This window comes from Vidua chalybeata, chromosome 6 (assembly GCF_026979565.1).
Source record: "Vidua chalybeata isolate OUT-0048 chromosome 6, bVidCha1 merged haplotype, whole genome shotgun sequence".
In the NCBI taxonomy this organism is placed as follows: Eukaryota; Metazoa; Chordata; class Aves; order Passeriformes; family Viduidae; genus Vidua; species Vidua chalybeata.
This window is the reverse complement of record NC_071535.1, coordinates 9,452,653-9,474,989: the sequence shown is the minus strand read 5'-3', so window position 1 is coordinate 9,474,989 and position 22,337 is coordinate 9,452,653. Positions and strand designations below refer to the sequence as shown.

The following is a 22,337-nucleotide window of genomic DNA, read 5'->3' as shown; positions in this document are numbered from 1 at the left end:
TCTTGATTATGGGGTAATAATCTATGAGAACCGGATTGTCAGTCTCCTGTCTGTTTCTATGTAGAATTATGTAGGATTGTGTCATTCTCTCAGTGGCTTTTTCTCTGCAAATTCAGGCTTGGACATGATTTCCTCTGGGACAACACATGCCTCACTGGTTTTGGAGTTTTGATTCTTTGATGTGTGGCTTTGCTGCAGCTCCATTCAGTTCAGATCCAAAATATATGGGCCTTACTAGATAAAATTGTTAGCTTGCCTCTGACTATCCATCTCACCTTCAGCTGTCAGTTGCTTCAAATTTTGGATGTCACAAGTTTTTGGTCTGTCTCTTCCTTTTTCCAAACTGCTTTCTGGCACTGACATACACTTGATGCTCTGCATGGTCTTGATGAGTCCTGAAGCCAGCCCATTGTTTTGGTTGGTGTGACTCCTCTGTCCCCTTCTCCTCCACTCCAGCTCGTTGAGTGTGTTGGGGAGAGCTGGAAATTATGAGCCCATACCAGCAGGTCACATGGCAGTGCTGGAGAAGGTCACAGCATGGGAACAGTGACTCCACACAACAGTGGGGCAGAAGGTCTCTCCTTGTGACCCTTGTGTGAAATGGAGTAGCTGGTATCAAAGGAGGAGGAGTGCTGCAAAGGGAGGAAGGGCTGGTGCCCGCCAGGATGTACATCTTTCAGTTTCTGAGATATTTTGATGTTCTGGTGAAAACTGTTAAATATCCATCTAGATTTGACTTTCATAAAGCTTAAAGATCTCAAGGTCTAGAGTTTTGTCTCTGGACTCCAACAGGTTACTGATATTTGAGTGGATCTCATCAGATGTTTCTAAAACTTTATGGGGTTTTGCCCCAGAGTCCTCCACATAGCCTTGTCTTCCACACAGAGGACTTCTCTTTTTTCCCCTAATTAATTTTTTTTAAAGAAATCTACCCTTTTGCCAATTTGTCTCCTTAAAATTCCATATGTTTGCATAAAACTGGTGTGATTTTTGGTTTTATGCTTCAGCATCCGTCCCTTGCATAGCTGGAGCAAATGAATTCTAGTGGCTGTTTTCTTTTGTTGCCTTTCTTTGCCCTGACTTCCACTGTAGGCTGACAGACAAACTTAAAAAAAAAAAAAAATTATTTGATTGCTTGGAAAATTTCTCTCACCCTTGCCAGTGAAGGTTAAAATTACATCTGTTATTGTGCTGGGTGAGGGCCCTCTGACCTTATGCCACTCATTTCTAGAACTTTTCCAAATTAGATGCTTGTTTATTTATTTTTTTGAATTCTTTATCTTGTAATGACGTATTCAAGATATATTTACCATCTTCTTTTCCCAAACACTTTTGATTTTAATAGGATTTCCTTCAGCAATTCTGCTGACCTCCTGGTTTCTGCATATACACAAATTTGGAAAAGTTCAATAATGGATTGTGAACCCCCAGTGTACAAACCCCACCAGATTAGAGTCAGTTAATTAATGAGATACTTCAGTTGTTTCCATGACTTAGGCTGTCTTCAGGCGCTGGGAAAATGTTAATAATGTGCAAATATTGTGATATTTATGTTTCTTTTATTTTTATTTATAGAAATTGAACTCAAATACAAACCTAGCCTCTTTTTCCATCAACATTCTCATTAAAATAGAGCCTCTATCCAGTATTCAATGCCTGCATGAATAACTATATACAAAGTCTTATACCTTCATAATGATAAACTTTCACTTGTAGTTTTTACTTTGTGGAATTCTCTGTATTGAAGAAGAAACAAAAAAAGAGGAAAAAAGGTAGTAATAATACCGACTTTTAGCAAAAAGGGTCATTCCCATCACAGGATGGATGTCTGTGTTAGCTCTTCTTAAGGAATATAAGAGTTGTGGGGTGCCCTGAGCCTGAGATGACTTTTCTGAAATCACCAAATTTGTATTTTCTTCTCATTTTTTGTGTTCTCTCTCTCTCCCCTCACCCCTAATCCTTTTAGCTCTCTTCAATTCCCACTCCCCTGACCTGTTCTTTTTCCTTTAGACCTGTCTTATTCTTCCATTTCTTTATTAATTCTCCTCTAAATTCCTTGTGTTTCCTTGCTTTGTACAAATGTAAGCAGTAGCTGGTACCACTGCAGTTGGAGTTGACTCCAGAAACTTGGACATATTGTCAAATAATCACCCCCAAAAGGTGTGATCTTGAGTGGGCCTGAAATTAATTGCACTTAATTTTAATAATTAATTTTCATAAGCAAAGAAAAGCATTAGAGTGCAGTCATTGCTGATTTGCTTCTTAGTTATGGGCCAGAGTTACTTTCAAATTTACAGTCCCTGTATTATCCTGAATCCTCCCCTCCCTGCAAGCCCTTGTTTCTGGATGATTTCCTGCACCACATATTGCTGTCTCTACAGGTGAGCATGCCTTTTGTATGAGAAGTAGATAAAGAGACACAGGAGAAGCTGCAGTTAAATTGATCCTTAAGGCAAGAGCCATGCTGGCTCTATAGTACTCACACTATACTGTTTTCCTGCAGTATTAACTCCAGAAGAATACTGGGATGAACTTCGGAGCTGAGACTATAAACCTGTCACTTAAGATTGGTCCTCAAGCACAGGCATGCAGGAAGTGTGAGAAGAATAAACAGTATTTCACCAAACCTTTCCTTTGTACACACAGAAGCATGTGCATGCACCTGGGATCTGCCTGCTCTTAGTTTCTGCTCTTGTGAAGGGATATGTTTGAGTAATCTTTGTGCTTGATGGTACATCCATGAGCATTTCTGCTTTATTTCTGAGTAAAATCAGCCTGGCTCAGCATCATGAATGAGTGTGGCACATTATAACTCGACAATTACTGACAGATATCACATACAGATATATTTAGTGGGCAGGGAAATGAAATGTGAAATCTGTTTTTCTACTCTGCAAATCAGCTTTTATACACAAAACACTAAAAGAGGAAATCCCTCAAGCTGCTTTTCTCTCCCCCTGCTCACATTTGTCTTGAAAGCTCACTTCCATTGTAAACATGAAGATGACCCTTGAGTCCTGTTAAGTTTGGGATCTGATCCATTGTGGGAAGCTATTTTAGTATGTTTGTGATTCAGAGAGGTGGTCTTAAAAAGCTAATTTGTCACACAAGGATTTTCTGTGGGTGAAGCCATTGTTGTGTTTAGGGGGAGCAATGCTGTGATGGAGGTAACTTGCTGTTTAGGTCAGGAGCAAACCAATTTTTCTCTTATCCAAGCTCTGGCTGCTATAATCTAATAATAGATGGAAGAGAGAACAGAAAGGACTGTTTAAATAAGTGCTTTGAAAACAGCATATGTTTTAAAATTCATTTTAATCAAGTGACCCTGAAGTGGGCATTTATACTTACATATATTTATATATTTAGGTTTTGTTTCTTTTTTTTTTTTTGCCCTGAGGGAGGTAATTTTTTATGAGCACCTTGGTAGCATGTCAAGGTTGAGCTAGCAGGCTAATACACAAAGCTGGCTTCATGAGGCTTTTATGGGGAAACAGCCTTGAGTGTGTCACCTCTGATGCACTTTGAGGCAGCTGTTTCATTTATTCTAAGGTTTGCTTGTTTTCTGGGACTGTATTTTCATATTTTCTTTTGCCTGTGAAAGGCAAAAGAAAAGAAAGTGTTGAATCAGGGGACAGCTTAGTCAATAGGCAGAAGAATTTGCTGCTGTGTTTGGTGGAGCCTCCTGCAGTGTTTATGGGAAGGGTTGGTTGTTTCTTAACCTCTTTGTTTACAGGAAGAAATGTTGGGGAAAAGCTTTTAGAGCTGTTTTGTGGAAAATATTTCCTTTGAGGGTGCTTGAGGAATTGTGTAGGGATGCCTGTGTGCAGCTTAGCCCCCATAGAGAGAGGGAGATGGAAGAATGGGATAGTTGAGAACATAAATGTGTGAATTACCTGCCCTCCTCATCTGGTAAGGGCAGGGACAGTTCAGCATGGTGCTTCCTGCTGCTCCATGGTGCTTCCTGATCTGCTGTGGATCATCCTGGCTTGGCCACTGCATTTCACTGCACACACTGGGTGCAGATGTGTCTGTTGTCACCTTTTCATCTTGTCTGGTCCCTCAGTCCCTGAGGGTGCCTCAGCCTGCTCTGGTCTCCGCTTGTTGCCTGCATTTCACATGCTGTGCTTTGCTGAAGTAGATTTTCAGCTTTGGTTCTTCCTTTGCCTGTATCTCTATGGACACAGAAGTGATGGGGAAGTGCTGGCTGCGAAGTCCATTTTTTTGGTAAAGACACAAAGAATGTGTTCATGGAGTAAGTGCACACCATTTTAATGGCATAACGTTCTTGAAACTAAGTAAGTAGAAGTCATATTGTTCTGGCACATTTAAGGTTACATTTAGGAAAAATCCTACTGAAATAGAGAATCATTCTTTATCAGAGACAAGTGCTTTTAAACACAGCTTCTACATGCAATATCCAGCTCAGGGCTAAAAGTGAGCCTGACTCATAGAACCGTAGAATTGTCTAGGTTGGAAAGGATCTTCAAGATCAAGTCTAGCTGTTAACCCAGCACTGCCAGGCCCACCACTAAAGCATGGGCTTCAACAGGAGTGGGTGTTCCGTGGCTCAGTAGCCGTGTTGCAGAATAGGAAGGTGCTGATGGGTGCTGTGGACAGTGCATATATAAATTGTTCCAGCTGTGGTATATCACAGCCATGGAAGCTCTTCAACTACCTGGTTAACTCTGGTGCTGTGAGAGTTGTCTGGTAGTTGAATAAGGAGATTGTAGTGTTGTTCAGCTTGTTACTGAAACATTTCATACACCGTGGAAAAAGTAATTCTGACTGAACATTGCTTTTCTCTGAAGTCTGATCTGCGGGGCAGTTCAGAGTTGAAGTTGCACCTGTAATAGTAATTTACTTCAGTGCAAGGTGTATAAAATATGCTGGTCCTGACATGGGAGCATTTCATAAGGATAAATGGTTGTAAGTGGGTGTGAGGCAGTATTTCACAGGTTTTTAAAGTAAGAGTATGATTTCCAGGAAGCTTAAAAGAAGCAGGTGTGCAGCTGTGGCTGAATTTTCCTGACACCCAGTCACTTGGCTCCCATAAGGTGCTTTGGAAATCACAGCCAACATGTCGGAGCTTTCTAAAGATACTGTCTTAAAAACCTTTGTGTAGGAGATCATCATTTGTAATGCTGCAATAAAAATGTACCTTTGTGAGAGGTTTCTTTTCAAGCTTTTTGACCTTTTAGTGGTTTGTGGTTTGATTTATTTTCCCTTCTTCTCCCCCCTCCCCCCCCAATTAAATCTGCAACTAAGCACTGAAGAGCCTAGCAAGGACAGCATAAAGGCAACTGCCTGGGACAGTTGTAAGAGAGACACCTTTTTATTAGAATAATATGAATGAGAAATTGAGAGTTTCTAGACTTATTTCTAATGCAGTGGTGTCTGAGCCTTGTGTTATTCAGACTGGTTTTCAAAGTGTCCCTTCGGTCACATTGAGTACTTGAAAGGCAGGAGACTAGAATTTTCTTTTCTTTGGCATCATGTTACACCTACAGTGGATCATACTTGCAGATCAGACATTTATAAATTTAATTGGTAAAACTTGAACAGCACCAGCTGAAGAGACGAAGTGCACCTTTGAAACCTAATTAGTTCAGTGAAGACCCCAGGCTGGAAAATCTGGCTCTGTTTTTGTCCCATGGTTGTTCTGACACACCTAAACATGACAAACAAACACATCATGGGAAAGGGAGTGGGTTTGGGAGGAATACTTTGCATATGTTTATCTGTAGCTGGGAACTCAAGTTGTTGCTTTCTTCTGAATCCTTGCAGGTGAAAGTGATGGTAAGGATTTGTTCCTCTCAAGGGACACACGAAACATCTGAATCCATGTCCTTCCTAAAGGTAGACCCACGAAAAAAGCAAATCACATTTTATGACCCAGCAGCAACTGGGCCTTCCAATGCAGGTCACAGAAGAGGTGTTGTTGCTGTCCCAAAGATGTTTGCCTTTGATGCAGTTTTCCCCCAGGACGCTTCACAGGTATTGGAGTCACTCACATAAACCTCCTGATTCTGCTCTTGGCCACTGCATTTGATTGCCTAAGGAGTTACTTCTGTTTCTGGGGAATTTTATTTGAATGAGTTGCTTTAATGCCTGGAAAAAAACATGGTAATTAATAGACAAGTGGGTAAATTCTTACATCTTCTGTTTAGTTGAGATGTAAAATTAAGGAATAATAGCTGGGGAGATAGATTTGCTGACAAAATTGCCTTCTTGTGTATTCTCTTGTTAAAGAAAGGCACACAGTCAGCTTGAAATCCAGTTTTCCATCCAGCTAGGTTTTAACCCATTTGATGGAACTGAAATAAAGTCCTTCCCCACAGCTTTCAATGGGAAATAAACATGTGCTTAATGTTAAACTAAATGCTGTTAGAAGGAAAGATAAAGCTAACCCCTTGGGATTGTTTTACTGGAATAGGGAGCTTTTATATTATCTGCACCTTTTCCAGTTTGTTTATACTGTGGTTTTGACTGATTATTTTATATTGATGGCTGTACTGATGGTGGTGCATGTCTTTATTTTGGCCTGCAAAAGGGAACATTTATTCAGTAGTAGCCTAAGTCCTGAAATCTGCTACACAGACAGGATGGCTGGTCTTTGAGAGGACTGGGGTCTGCTGTATATTCAGTGAGGTTGCACTCATGGACATCTAATAATTCCTTCTGTGAAAAATCTTTGGTTCAGAAAATAAAATCCTGGAACAGCTTTAAAAATAACTAATTGAATGGCATTTGAAGAACTACACCAGGTCTGAACTGCTTGAAAAAAATTAGGGTGAAAAATATAGTGCAAAGCATCCAAGGTGAAAATAGTCTATTAATGTTGAGAAAATATGACAAGGTTTAGTTCATAATCCCCTCCTCAGATCTTCTCCTAGGGTTTTGTTTAATTTTTTGGGTCTCAGACTGTAGATAAGAAACTATCTATTGAGTCTAAATTCTAGACAAGCACTAAAGATGGAGAATACCTTCCCCCACACATCAGTGCCCAAAGCACAGGTGACCACATCTGAAAGCTGTTTTTAGATCCTGCATAAGTTCAAACAGGGTCTTTGTGCAGAAGTATGCAACAGTGATCTCAGTGTGAGTCCAGAACTGGAAGTAAGGCTTTCTTACTTGTGCTGCCAGCCCTGCTGCAAGGTGGCTGCTCACAGCCTGTGTGTCTGCTGCTTTTGGCACCAGTCCTTCAGGCTGTTGACCCCTGGTTTGGGATGGTTTTTCAGTGCCTTGTGGCAGGCCTGTTGGGTGTCCTGTTGTGATGTTTTTGGGTGACATTGGCCACTGGAGCCCCTTCTGTGGAGGTGTTCTTGCTGCAGGCAAGCTTGCTGCCATGCATCTGCAAGCAGAGCCTTATAATTTCACTGTAGTTACAAATTTACAGCAGCCCCCTCCCCTGCCCCCAGTTGCTGTAAATAATAGATCATCTTATTGTGTATTTGAAACCTTCCCTGACGTGGATAAACTGGTTTTAGCACAACCAAGTATTTTAGCAAGTTTTCTTTATTGATGATAATGTTTCCACTGGAAGAGGAAAATGTGATACTATGAAATCTTATTCAGGGATCTTAATGCATTTTCTCCAGTATGGATGTCTTTTTAATTCCTGTGAGCACTCCTGAGTAGCTTAATTTCAGTGGAGTTGCTACTATTACTGAATAGCTTTGGCTAAGCTATTATACCAGCAGGAAGCCTGGTTGGATAGCATTCAGTTTGCTACATTAGTCATAGAATCAATATTCCAAGAGAATAGGTTTAATAGAATTGAAAACTATTTTAGGCTGTAGTAGCATATTTTATTATTTTTTAAGATAGCATACTTACTAAAATAATAGGACTGATGCCATAAAAATGGGGAGAATATTGCACCTCAAAAATATTGAGTCATTCATTTCATTACAGAAGAATAGTAAAACCCACAGCACTATATGCTCTTTCACTTATTTGTCTCCAATTTTTCTTTCAGGCTGAGGTATGCTCTGGAACGGTGGCAGAAGTAATCCAGTCTGTTGTGAATGGTGCAGATGGTTGCATATTTTGCTTTGGTCATGTCAAGCTTGGTGAGCTCCCAAATTCGTTACAGTTAATTACTATGTCAGTCTGGTAATTACATGCTGTCAGCTCCTGGAACAATAAACCTGGAGTATATGAATAGATTAGAATTTCTTTTTAATTAGCTTTGCAAACTTATCATGGTTTATTTCTACACTGTGATTGTAAGTTTTAATTTGAAAAGGTAAAATGTAGCATCATATTAGCTTATTCAAGAGCAAGTTTATGTAGGTGCATTGTGATGAAAATCAAACGATCAGAGATGTTTTTAGTATTAATTTGCTGTGGGTCTGGCTTATACAACTTGCAAACCTAATTGAATAAATAGTAATGGGTTATTAATTAAATACTTTCAATTTTTTCATCTGTTTTTTCCCTTATCTGTGCAGCACATGGCATTACATGTAATGCCGTGATGATATCAGGTAGCAATATGAAGACACACTGCCTTGTACAGGAAAGGTTAATTGTGTTTATGTTTGTCTTTTCATTCTAGGAAAATCTTTTACCATGATTGGGAAGGATAACTCCACACAAAGCCTTGGTATCATCCCCTGTGCAATTTCTTGGCTCTTCAAATTGATCAATGAACGTAAAGAAAAAACTGGAACTCGTTTCTCTATTAGAGTATCTGCTGTAGAGATCAGTGGCAAAGATGAAAACCTTAAGGATTTGTTAGCTGAAGTAGCCACTGGCAGCCTTCAGGATGGCCAGTCTCCTGGGGTTTATCTGAGAGAAGATCCAATATGTGGAACCCAGGTATAATGAATATCACAACATAGATTTTTCTGAGCCTGACTTTCTTCTACTTTTTATTTCCTTTTATCTGACAACAATTATGACAACTTTTAAGCCTGTAAAAAAATGTATTGCTTTTAATTTATAAGCTCATCTCCCATGGCGTACATATTTGTTTCTCTTAGTGCCCTGGAGATTTAGCATGTTCAGCAAAAATATAATAAAAAAAATGCCCCTGTGCTAATTAGTCATTTTCTTGTCTATATTCAAGCTTCAAAACCAAAGTGAGCTAAGGGCCCCAACAGCAGAGAAAGCTGCCTTTTTCCTTGATGCTGCAATTGCTGCCAGGAGCACCAGCAAGCCTGAATGTGAGGAGGAAGATAGGAGGAATTCACACATGCTCTTTACTCTTCACATATACCAGTATCGCATGGAGAAGAGTGGCAAAGGAGGAAGTATGAATGTTCTTACCATATTGTTTATTTTTAAATGATGTGGTCTTGCATTAGTTTTAATAATAATTTGCCATTAACTTAGAGATGATCTCTCAAGCCAGTTGAGTCACCTTTAACTTCTGTAGCTGTGACTAATACCTGGTTTCCTTACAATTAAATATTAATTTGGTCATTATCCCATTCTGTATTCATTATTCTCCTCATTTGAATGCCTTCTGAATACCAAGTTTGGCTTGAGTCCATGCAAGAATGTGATGTACAACTGTTTTTCCCCTTTTTGTTTTAGTGTCTGGAGGACGCAGTCGTCTGCATCTCATTGATCTAGGGAGCTGTGAAAAAGTGCTGAGCAAGAGCCGAGATGGAGGAGGCTCTCTGTGTCTGTCTCTCTCTGCCCTGGGCAACGTAATTTTGGCCTTAATTAATGGTGCTAAGCATGTGCCATATAAGTAAGTCAGTTCTTGTCTGCATTATCTTAAATTTGTGGGTGGTGTTACCTGAGAAATGGATTGCATCAACAATTTACTCTTCATGAAATATGAAGTTAAAGGAAATGCTGTCAGAGTGGGGTCTGTCTTCTTTTAAGGTCACTCCTATAGATACACGTATCTGTTCATCTCCTTGTCCATACTAACATACACACAGGTTTTCAAATGTTCAAGTAACGTGAAATTCTTAGTTAGATGGCCAAAAATGGTATATTAGTATATACTGAATTTGGGTGAACTGTTGGGAAGGGTTTGATTCTTGAAAAAAGTGAGGGAAAAATGGCTACCATGTTTTTCTTCCTTCTCTCTCTTTGTTTCCTGGATTTGGAATTTCTGGCTGATTTCAGCCAGTTGGACTTTGTGAATAATTGAACCCAAATTTCATAGGACTTTCTCTTCTTTTTGAAAATGTAAAAATTGTACTGAAATTTTGGAAAATAATTGAGTATTGATCAAGTATAGTCAGCAAAGGTTGTTATTTCTGTGTGTCTTTTTGGTTGATACGACTTTTAAAGTAAAAAAAAAAAAAAAGGACCACCATGTTGAACATCAGTTTAGCAGAAGTGAATGTTTAGGTGTGTTCCTTTGTGGAGTGTCTGTGACAACAATTTTTTGTCAAACACACCTGTGGGGAGCCCAGCTTAAAGACAACAGTGACATTGTATACACCCTTACCAGAACTTGGCCTTCAGTCCTTAAATTTAATTGCTGCTTGTCTTAACAACAGCACAAAGTTATAATGCATTATCAATCATGTCATTTCACATATTTATCTAGTGATGCATCTCAAACAGGTGTTTTTTTTCCTTCTGTGTTAGGCAGAGAGATATTTTCCTCAGGCTACTTGCTAGGCTTGTGTATGGAATAGAGGATGGATGGGTTAGAATAGGGAAGGGCAGATCCTCTACTTGGTCACCTACTGTGGTTTAGTGACCAGACATGACAGGAGTTCCTTCAGGTTGGAACTGCTTAGGGAGCAGGGAGCTTCCTACTCCAAGGAGCCGTGAGGAAAGATGTCTTGGAGACCAGTGGAGGACAAAATATCACTTGTCTTGTCAGATTTACTATCCACAGTGGAGGCTTTATATCACCAGGAAAGCCTTCAGAAATAAGTTCTGCTTCCCTTTTGCTATGTCAGAGCAGACCACAGGTGGCAGAATGGAAAGTAGATTAGTTGGGGAGACACTTGTATTTCTGATATCTAACATCTGTTTAGAGATTTCTTACCATTTCCATTGACTTCTTTTACTTATTATTGTTAAAAGTGTTTGCATAGAGCTCACAGAGTGTAACTGTCCAGGTACTATATCTGTTCAGCTGAAAATGCAGCACTCATGAGCTCTTTTAGGTAGTATGACCTAAACCTGAGAAAAATAATTATCAGTCAATTGGTTTACAATTTTCTGAGCAACAAAATGACTTACCATACTGTAAATACACAGGCAGATAACTTAAAATATTGGTACCTTTGTATGTGTACATTTAGACACATTTTAAGTGTGGTCAATAACAGGAGCATATTTCTTATCTACATGTACCATGCATGCATGAGAATGAAAACACAGCTTGTGGTGTAAAATTCTGCAAAAAAAGGGGTGGTTTCTTTAAATAATCCTGGTGTTACCATTTTTTTTGTACAGGGACAACAAGTTGACAATGTTGTTGAGGGAATCGCTTGGGAACATCAACTGCAGGACTACTATGATTGCACACATTTCTGACTCCCCAGCCAATTATGCAGAGACTCTCACAACTGTTCAGCTCGCATCACGAATCCACCGCATGAGAAAGAAGAAATCCAAGGTTGGTTCAGAAAGCAGCAGAAATTAATTCATTCGAAAATGAGTTTTCCTAACCTCTCAGTAGGGGAACATGGGATTTCTCAATGGTAGGAAGTAATACAAAATGTGTAAAATCTCAGGAGAGGAACTGACAAATGACTTGGCACTGAGCCATCATCCTGCCCCCAATCCTTAATCCTGAAATTCCCTTCTTTTTGTTTCAAACACGTATTCTTTCTTTGCTTACATGTGGAACTATCTCAAAAGCTTCTATCAATATTAATTAAAAATCAATAGAGGAGGAGCAGAAAACTATTGAGGAGAAAGACAATGCATAATATTTAATGGAAATTATCTGAAAGGGTGTGATTGTTATATTATGACTCATACAGTAAAATTTATGTAGCATGTTATTTTAATTTACCCTTCCCTCTAATATTTTCCCACTAGATGTAGTCATGATAATATACACAAAGCACAGATTATGTTGCAACCTGACCTTTTAATCAATTTCTGTACATGTGTATACTTATTTATCAATTGATACTAATAAATTTGCTGTTACTTGTCATTTGCAGTATGCATCCAGCTCGTCTGGAGGAGAGAGTTCATGTGAGGAAGGACATGTCCGGAGACCGCCCCATTTGCGACCATTCCACCCACGAACTGTTGCCCTTGACCCTGACCTTCCTGTCCTGAATATATCCAGTGATCCTGATTATTCCTCCAGCAGTGAACAGTCTTGTGATACTGTCATCTATGTTGGTCCCAACGGTGCAGCTTTGTCCGACAGGGAATTGACAGATAACGAAGGTCCACCTGAGTTTGTTCCCATTATCCCATCCCTAAATAAGAAGAGAAGTAAAGACAATTCTGCTATTAGTAGGAGTTCTGACAAGGACCATTTCAAATGCAACACTTTTGCTGAACTGCAGGAAAGGTTAGAGTGCATTGACGGAAGTGAGGAACCCATGAAATTTGCTTGTGGAGAAATCTCTGTTGGATCCAATTGTAGTTCTGCTCCTGGAAGTACAGAAAATGCACAGTCTAAGTCGATAAAGGAAAAAGTATCTTCTCCTTCTGGAGGATTTAAGAAACTGATTCCACAAGAAATTGCATCTCCCAAAAAAGGATATAACCTTCCTTTCCAGGCTGTTGCACCAAGGGGTGGCAATGGCAACTGTCAAGAAAATAGCACACCTCACTTGAAAGCAGAGCTTTCCAAGCTGCAGAGCAGAGCTGACAACAAAATAATAGACTCTATCCTAGAGGGGGAGAGAGAGACAATCACTGATTCCCTGCAGACTTCAAGGTGTAGCCCTTTGAGGAATCCAGAGCAGAATAAGGCCACAGCTGAATGTGTCACTAAGGAAAAGTCCTTGTATGTGAAGAGACCCTTGCCAAGCCCAGCACCTCCCCCTCCACAGCAGAGAGAACACTCCCCAAGCTCCAAAGCTGAGAATTTGGAGCTGGACAATAGCAATGCAGTTCGGACTCCTCCTGTGGGAATGAGCAAACAGATGGGAAACAAACCCGAGCAAAACCCTTTAGGAAGCACATTCCTTGTTGGTAGCAACACCCAGAGTCAGTCAGGTGCGATAGAGGTACACAGCTTCAGGTCAGCATTCAGAGGGAAATGTTTTGATCGGGATATACTGACCACCACAGTGACTTTGCAGCAGCCTGTTGAGCTGAATGGAGAGGATGAGCTTGTTTTCACAGTGGTGGAAGAGCTCTCTATTAGTGGAATTATGGATAATGGGAGACCTTCCAGTATCATTAGCTTTAACAGTGACTGCTCCCTTCAGGCCCTTGCATCGGGTTCGAGGCCGGTCAGTATTATCAGCAGCATAAATGATGAGTTTGATGCTTATACCTCACAGGAGACTTCTACTGGTGTAAATATTGATATTGTTGTGCCCTTTGCTAAGGATCCCTTTACCAGCAGCAGACGTTCCTCCATTAGTTCCTGGCTCAGTGAAGTCAGCATTTGTACAATTGAAAGTGATGGAGCCCAGTCTAGTGACAGCTTTGTCGCACAGTCATCTTACAACTGTAATAAGTCCAAGGAACCCTTCAACTTGGACTCATCCCATTTATGTGTCCCCCTGAAAAGTGCTCTGAATGACAGTGGATTTTGCTTCTCTGAGCTGGAGAGTGAGAGCTTGAGTTCCAGCAAGCTTTCCTCAGGCATCAGTAAAAGCCCTCAAACCTCTGAAACTACCAAAGCATCTCAGATAAAAAGTGCTTTTTGTGTCACTGATCAGCCAGTAAAAATTAAATTTAGTAATTCTCGTGATGCGCCTGTGATAGAAACAATACATTCTAGTCTTCCTAGGAAAACAAAAACTACCTCTTCTCCAATCCACAATAATACTGTCCTCAGCTATAAAGAGCTGCAGAATCCACATGGTATATTTGAAGATCCTTGGCTGTTACGCACCGATTATCACTTGGAAGCAAAACCTGCAGAGTCGCTGCTGTCTCCAAAACCTCACACGTTTGGTACTGAGAAGCAGCCAGAAAAAGCTGCCCAGGGTTTTGGCACAGCGTCCAGGCCAACAAAGTCACAGACTATGCTCGCCTGTTCGCAGAGGGTTGTGGATGGTTGTGAAATGGCCTGTAAATCTTCCAGTGGAGCTGCCAAGAAGTCAGAAATTGCGATGAAGATGCCACAGCTGAAGAGAGGAGCCACCACACTGGGAGTGATGCCAGTGTCACACGCTAACAGTACTTTGCCGGAGTGTGTGACCCGAGGGAATTCAGATGCTCCCTTGGCCACTGGCAGCTTGAAATCGTCCCTGGGAAAGAAGAACGCACCACAGAAATCAACCATGTTGCCCAGACCAGGTGGGCCAACACCTCCAACACCTCCTGTACGTAAATCGAGCCTGGAGCAGAAACCTGTTGGTCTGGGTAATGGTGGGGGGAAAGCTTCTGGCCTGGACTTTGCCAGAGCTGCCACGCCAAAGGCTGAAGATGAAGCAGATTTGCGGTTGAAAGCTGGCTCTTACTTTAGTGAAAGTGCCAGCTGCAAAATGAACTTGAAGGGTGACCACTCTTTGCCCAAGATGACGTCCAGCTTAAAGGTGAAGGCGTCAAAGAGTGAAACTGTTCACCGATACGGGAGCCACATGTCTCTGGAGAGGTGTGACAGCCTGACATCAGTTGGATCCAAAGCAAGCTTGGTGAGGGACAGCGGGAGCACTGGCAACAGCCGGGCAGGACGCTCTGTCCCCAGGCTGGGGGTCCCTCCTGTTGCTTCCAGTATGGGTTTACCATTGCCCTTCACTGCCCCTGGTAAAAACAACCAGGCAAAACCCACAGCTAACCAAAAGGTGCAAGCCAATGGGACTAAAACCCGGGGCCTCTCTGCCAGTGGGTCAAAGTCTCTCAGCTCCTCTGTGAAGTCCCTGGCACAGCCTGCAGGGAAGGGCTCTGGCATGGCCCCTGGTGGGAAGGCAGCCCCCCGTTCTGTGCAGCCTGTCAGCAGCAAACCCGGCCGCGGGACCATCATGGGCACCAAGCAGGCCATGAGGGCGGCCAACAGCCGCGTGAACGAGCTGGTGTCAGGCGGCTCTGCCAAGGCGGGACACTTCCGAGGCTCCACCGACTCTGACAGTGGCAACGACAGTGGCATCAACCTCAGCGACGAGAAGTCACAGATGCCGGTGCTGCCGTCTCCCTACAGCAAGATAACGGCACCGCGGCGGCCGCAGCGCTACAGCAGCGGGCACGGCAGCGACAACAGCAGCGTCCTGAGCGGGGAGCTGCCACCAGCCATGGGGAGGACGGCTCTGTTCTACCACAGTGGGGGCAGCAGTGGCTATGAGAGCATGATTCGGGACAGCGAGGCCACCGGCAGTGCCTCCTCGGCACACGACTCCATGAGCGAGAGCGGGATGTCGTCACCGGGTCGGATGAGGAGCCTGAAATCCCCCAAGAAACGGTCAACAGGTAAGACATGAAGGGGCAGGTGGCCAGGTGTTCGCTGGTGCCCCACTGCAGCAGTGGAGGCAGCTGGTGCCCCACTGAGGATGGAGGTGTTTTGTGGCATCGCTGACAGAGAGGAGAGGAGGCTTGGAGCGAGCTCAAAGCAGGGAGGTGGACTGACTGCATGCGCTTGTGTGTGCATGTGTATTGCTGTGACAGCAGCTAATTGTCATTTATTTTACTTCAAAGCTGCAGGTGTGACACAGGTGCTGTGGTGGAGAGGGCAGGAGAGGTGTGGGTGCCCCGGGGTGCCGGCAGCCTCCCTGTGAGGGAGGAGGCAGCAGGTGGCTGCTGGCAGGTGGGGGACATTCCTTCCTCCCTCAGCAGGGCCAGGGCCAGGGTGGCCCAAATAGGAAGGTGTTATGGGTGGGATGGGAAAAGTGAGGTGCTGGCTGAGTGCTGATGAATTTTTGTGAGGATTGAGTGAGTGATCCTGAAAGACTGGTGAGAGAAGGGCAGTGAGGAGAGGAGGAGCTCTGCTGCTAGGTGTCTGTGAGGGAATGCCAGAGAGACTGGCTGGGACTGTAGTTTAGAAACAAAGGAATAAGCTGGGAGGGGAGAAGAGTGTTTGTGAATTAATGAGGATTGCTAAATGTACGTTGGATTACCCAAAGGTAAGGCTTAGAGCAGTAGGGCAAGTGTGTAAGATGCAGTGACTAGCTAGTCACAACATTATTGTATTGCACTCTAATAGTATTTATATTAAGAAATTTCGGGCTGTGTGTGTGGATAGTGTACGCAGTAGGAAACTGACTGGGAGAGTTGCTTGGAAGAGGCAACTCTGGCTCACTGTGTCTGACCATGCCAAGAAAAAGTGGGTATATGGGGGCCAGGTCCCCTTTCCTTCCCTCTGGTGCCTTTTCCTATTGCTCTCACTGCTGGTGCTCATGTAAGTGCAGCTGCAGTCCAAGTGTATTTGTAGTCAGCTTCAAAATCTGGTTCATATGGTTGGTGTTACAGTGACAATTTCTCAGATCTAGGTTGAGATCTTGTGGTATTGTAAAGAACCAATGGCAACCAGTGCCATGTAGATCATGATCAGCAGCCTCCTTCAGCAACCTGGGCATACTGACTATTGGAAATATAGTAGGAACTAATATCAGCAATGTGCTGGGTCTGAACTTCTGGTGGGAAAGTGGCAATTACTGCAATCCCTGTAGATACCCACAATACTCAGTCCTGGCAGTAAAGCCAAATGAATGAAGTTGATCTCATGGGGCTTTCTGGTCAAGAAAACTGAGTTGCTTCAGCAAGTGGTAAATCATTTTGGAAACTTAGTATAATATTTGCTGCTCTTTTCTTTCCATAGCATATCTGCCTTTTAAACCTTTCCCACAAATCAATATCAACAGCTGTATAAGTTGCACACATATTGAGAAGGCATTACCCCCTGATGGATTTGTATTTGTTTTTGCCCCAGGAAATACTTATATGGTCATTTAAAATGACAAACTATTTCTTTTTCCAGTTGTAATTGCTCTATATCTGTAAATTATGTATTACTTTTTTGGAGTGCTGTAGACTTTGAGAAAATAATGTGTTTTATGCATGAAATGTGGTTTACCAGGAAGTGCATCAAATATTTCTTACGAGAAATGTTTGGTTCAGAGCTGTTATTGTTCTAAAATAATAGTAATCTTTGCACATTATTAGATATTCTTTGAATAGCTTATGTAACACCAGACTATGTTAGAGTCTCTGGATTTAAGGACACATCTTACTCTCATGTATGTCACTGTAAACCTGTCCCCTTATCCTGTAACTTAATTCTTGGACAAATGATATTTGGTTCCCATTTCTTGGAGAAATGAAGTTTGCCTGCTTATTGCACATGCTTGACCACATCTGTTTGGTGTCCTCCTCAGAGGGATCTCCTGTCAGCCGTTACAGGGTCGGGGTTACGGTGGGTGGCTTCATCCAACAGGACTATAGTGGTGTTTCAGGCTGAATGGGTTTGGGTTGTGAGAATGGTTTTGTAGAAGTAGAATCAAGTCTTCCTTCCCCTTTTGAAAACATTCCCGTTTTGTTCTTGTTACTTAGAAATCAGCAAGGATACAATTAAGAATGAGAGATGTTTTTCTTAAGAATATGTAAAGCAGGTAACTTTTGGGGTATCACTGGAGGTGTATTGCTTTGGGAGTGCCCCTGCTGGGATTTTGTCTTCATGTTGGAGTTCATGAGAGGGCTTATCTGACAGCCTTAACTTCCACTTACATCTCCTGTAGAGGTCTCAGCCCAGAAGTTATTTTGGCAGCATTGTCCTTTGAGCAGAGCTGCCTTGTCTGTTTGATGTGCTCCCTTTCATAAGAGCAGAAGAAACAAGATTCTTCACCTCCGATTTAGTTTTTAATAAGAAGAGGCAATTAATTACTTAATTTATTGTCACCAGTCACCTAAAGTCAGCTTACACTTACTGCTACCTTGTGTCATTTCAGCTTGTTTCTGGTGGCCTTCAGCCCTCCTCTTCTTAAGGATGGGGCTGCAGGCTTGTTAATGTTGCCTGACCAGCTCTATGCATGTACTTATGCTTGGGACATGTACTGTAAAGGTCAGATTTTTAGAGAATGGTAAGAGACTTAATAATCACAAAAAACCTTCTGGGCACCAGAGTGCCAGCTCTTGCATTTCTGAAGGATATAAGTCAGTCTCTGCTTCATGAAACTTGAACCCTAGCAGAAGCATAATGGAGCAGTATGATTTTCTTGGAAAATCTGGGTGCATTCTATTGAAGGCTCCCAGAATTGGTGAGTTTTGTCATGCACTGAGCTTCTGGGTGCTGGTGCAAAGGTGTGAGATGTCTCAACATTAGAGGTGCTCAAGTTGCAGCTTGGTTGATGCCTTCTGAATGCCTCTCAATCCCACAAAATCACTGAAAACGGCTGGTATTTAGCACCCTAAAATAGCAGTCAGTAGTTTTGGAGGGAACTGTTTAAGCTTTGCAAAGATGTAGTGCAGTGACAAGGTCTTAGCCTTGCTTGGCTTTAACTGGGGGAGCAGAAGATTTCCAGATAAGTAAGTCATTATCAGTATTAGTTTTAGATTATTCACTATCTCACTGCCTTTGCAAGGTAATGAAAAACACTGTAGTCCACCAAAGAAAAATCTGTCCAGGCAAAATATTTCTGCAAGGAGAGAATAAAGAACTGATGTTCAGACATCTGCTTTGGGAGAGGAACTGCTGTTTCTCCCATCTGGGAACCAAATGAAACCTACTTTGTCAAGGCAGTAACTCAATTAGCAGCCTGAGGGTATTTTACTAAAAGGAAAAGATCAAGAAAAGCATTTCTTCCTAAGTATACTGAGAACCTAGATCTTTCTTTAATTCACTGCAGTATGTTCTGCAGCGTGTTAGTCTCTTAGATCCTGAGGAATGTTTGTTTTTGTGTTTCAGGTCTCCAGCGTCGCAGACTGATTCCTGCACCATTGCCAGATGCTGCCTCATTAGGAAGAAAACCCAGTGTCACTGGCCAATGGGTTGATCTACCACCTTTGCCAGGCACTTTGAAAGAGCCATTTGAAATTAAAGTTTATGAGATTGATGATGTGGAACGATTACAGCGACACAGACAAGAGGAAACTGAGGTCAGCACATATTTTACAACTGTAGACAACTTAAATTACAATATACAGACAAAGTCCTTGCTTGAATGCCAGAATGGTGTTCAGGAAATTGAATGCAATTAAAGTACTATAATTATTAATTTTACAATTCATATGTTGGGGTACCCTTAACACAGAAAATGAAAATGATTACTGTCTAAAATTAATTGTGTCTAACATGACTGATGGTGTAAATGGAAGTTACCAATGAATACATTATGAGAAGACTTCATAATCCTAGACTGGCTGGTGGAACCTTACAGCCTCCCTCAATGACAGGGTCATTAACTCTTTATGTAAATGACAGGATTCTATTAAACCAGGGATATACTGAGTTTAACTTACTTGTAACTGGAAAACACTTCAGCTAATTCTGTTTTAGAGACCAGAATTCTATGTTCTACTGATGCCTTTTCCCCCTTTCTTTTATAATAGCCTTTCCAGGATGTTGAGAAGGTAGGAATGCTTTTTAGAAAACAAGAATTCATGTTTTAGTATTAACTGTAACTCTGACATTATCATTAGTCTGTGTTTATCATTTTCACTACTGGAAAAAAAAAATCTACAAACAGTAGTAATTTCACAATGTATTAAGAGATGCTTGCTAATTCAGAGAAGTGCAACAAATACTCAAGTGATGTAGCTTGCAGTTCCTCTAGATTAGAATCCATTAATGTAAACGTCAAATAAAAAGACCCCCCAAAAACCCATAAAAACCCCACCAACCCCACAACCAAATAAAATAACCCACCTGCTCTCTCTTACAAGTAGTGAGCTGAGAGCAATTTTTGTCAGACTGTTACAGGCCAGCTCACAACAGGAAAATTCATGGAATGGTCTTTCTATGTCTTAAAAGGGTCTGATGTATTTCCATACCAAGCTGAAGATACTAGAGAGGCGCCAGCAGCGAATCAGAGAAATAAAGGCAAAGCACGAATTTTTGAAGGAAGAGTTGGAAGAGACAAAGTGCAGGTTGATGATGGATCCAAATAAGTGGAAAGAAGACTGTAAGTATTTTGTAAAAACAGCAGTATGATCAGCCTCTAACAGATTTTCAGCATGTCAGCAGTCCCACTGAAAAACTTACTCACTTGCTAAGACATTTTGCTGAATTGACTTGTGACTCAATCTGTGTTTCTGTAATATGCTATTCAAACAAAAAGCCCATCCAAACCAACCAGAAGAGAACATTAAAATGGTGCCATTAATATTAAATGTGATTTTTATTAGTCTTTTATTATTCTTCTTTGCAAAGAAGGAAAAAAATTGTTTCCATATCCATGTTATAGCTGTGAAATTGAGGCATGAGATTTGTTCCCAGACTGAGTGTTGTGCATAACTGGAGCTTCAAGGTAGAGTTTTGTATCTGCTGAACAAAGGGGGGGAGTTTAGTTCAAGAGAAACTAAATTTTACTCTACCATGTTGGCTGCTTTGTGATAGAATAATGTTTATGATAAGCTGTTTCTCTTACTGAGTACTTTTTTGTCTGACAGTTGAAGTGGATCCTGATCTTGATAAGGAGTCACAGGAGTACCTGGAGGCACTGGAACAAGTGACAGAAGAACTGGAGCAGTGTGTAAATCTGTGCAAGTCACATATCATGATAGTGACGTGTTTCGATATCGGGATAAGCGATGCGCAGGATGGAGTGCGGGAGGTGGAGGTTTGAAGAGAGGTTTTTCAAGGGACTGAGGGAAGTGAAGCTGGGTCGTCCGACATGAAGAAGTAAACGGATAAAGTAGCTGGGAAGTGAAGGAGGAAAGGTGAAGACTAAAAAGCAACAATGAATGTTGTAAGAGAAAGAAACAGCTGAGGAATGGGAATGTTCGTAAATATTTGGTGCCTCAATGTGACCTGAGCTGTACAAAGGTAAAAGTAGGATCAAGTATTGCTTCTACCAGAGGGAAGCGAAGAAATTTCGTACAAACCCTGATGTTAATTAACAAACAAACATGAAATGGAAGTGCCTTTAAAGTTCATTTGATTTTCATTTTTGTATTTGGTGCTAGAATTAAAGCCAGCAAACCTAAGCAGACCACAAAATGTATTCCTACGAAATATTTTATACTGTATAGTGTATTTATGACTATATGTAAAAACAAACAACATTGTAGCAAAAGCAATAAGTAAATTATGTTTTCATACCTGAACTTGCCTTCTTGTTTCATAGAAAAGCTGTTTTATGTAGCAGAATTAAAATTGTATTATAATTGTTTTCTTGGTTAGGGTTCAAGATATTTTTATGAACATTTATCTATTGAGAAGGAGTATTATGGCATTTTGAGATGATTGTTTTACCTTCAGGTTTTGTATTATTACTTTTTCAGATCAAAAGAAATGTTTGTTTTCCATTTTATATATACATATATAGATATATATTAACTGCTTACCTACTTCCTTGGTTACTAACCTCACTTTTCACAGACCTGGTCTTTTTTGGAGTCGTAAACTTTATGTGAGGAAGTCTGCAAAGGGCACTGTGGTTTGTTTTAGTTTTCTTTTTTCCTCTCTGACTGCAGGAATTGAGAGTTATGTTTATTACCAAAACCATAAAACAAGCAAAAAAAAAAAGGAGCAAAAAGTTTTTGTAAATGTTAAGTTAGGTCCATATTTTTATATAGTTTTGACTATAAATATAGCATTTGCATTTTGAACTTTTAAGACAAATAGTATATCTTTTTACAGTTTTTCTAAGGAAGGCAAACCCTCAGGATCAAGTTTATACATGCTGCATGAGATTTGTGCTTTTTTGAAGGAAGCCACTTAAGTGTGGAAACTATTGATAAATTGTTGCCAAACAAATACTTTTGAAAAGGTTTAATAGTGTATGTAATACCACATTTCATAATGAATCATATTTTCTAATCATCTTCCTTTTTATGGTTTTTTCAAATCCTTTGTATAAATATGTATTATAACAGCTTGCTTCTGTTTTTATCTGTGAATAAAAGATACATCTATTGTTACGAGTGCTTTTTGCTGTGTATGTGATCTCAGTATTCAGAAGAGGGAGGATGGTCTCTGGTACACTGTTTTAAATGTCACATTACATTGTCTCCTTGCCCAAGAGGTGTATAACTGGGAACAGAGTTCTGACATTCGTCATCATAAACCAATCAGGAAAGAGAGACAAAACACCAAAGGGTGAAATAAATAGCAGTGATAATACTCATATTCTCTTAGCACTTGATAGTTTACAGAGCAAAGACCTGTGGCTCAC

At 41.1% G+C, this 22,337-nt stretch overlaps 1 protein-coding gene across 1 annotated transcript in view; it reads left to right on the top strand.

Annotated features, from left to right (window-relative positions):
- Positions 1-22,083, top strand: part of KIF26A (kinesin family member 26A) — a 94,252-nt gene extending 72,169 nt beyond the window's left edge. The window contains exons 6-15 of the mRNA XM_053946521.1: positions 5,785-5,994; positions 7,979-8,072; positions 8,561-8,823; positions 9,074-9,257; positions 9,544-9,703; positions 11,383-11,545; positions 12,102-15,480; positions 18,908-19,098; positions 19,973-20,123; positions 20,611-22,083. Coding sequence (XP_053802496.1) covers positions 5,785-5,994; positions 7,979-8,072; positions 8,561-8,823; positions 9,074-9,257; positions 9,544-9,703; positions 11,383-11,545; positions 12,102-15,480; positions 18,908-19,098; positions 19,973-20,123; positions 20,611-20,786 — 4,971 coding nt within the window. The 3' untranslated portion in view covers positions 20,787-22,083. The remainder of the gene's footprint in view (positions 1-5,784; positions 5,995-7,978; positions 8,073-8,560; positions 8,824-9,073; positions 9,258-9,543; positions 9,704-11,382; positions 11,546-12,101; positions 15,481-18,907; positions 19,099-19,972; positions 20,124-20,610) is intronic.
- The last annotated feature ends 254 nt before the right edge of the window (positions 22,084-22,337 follow it).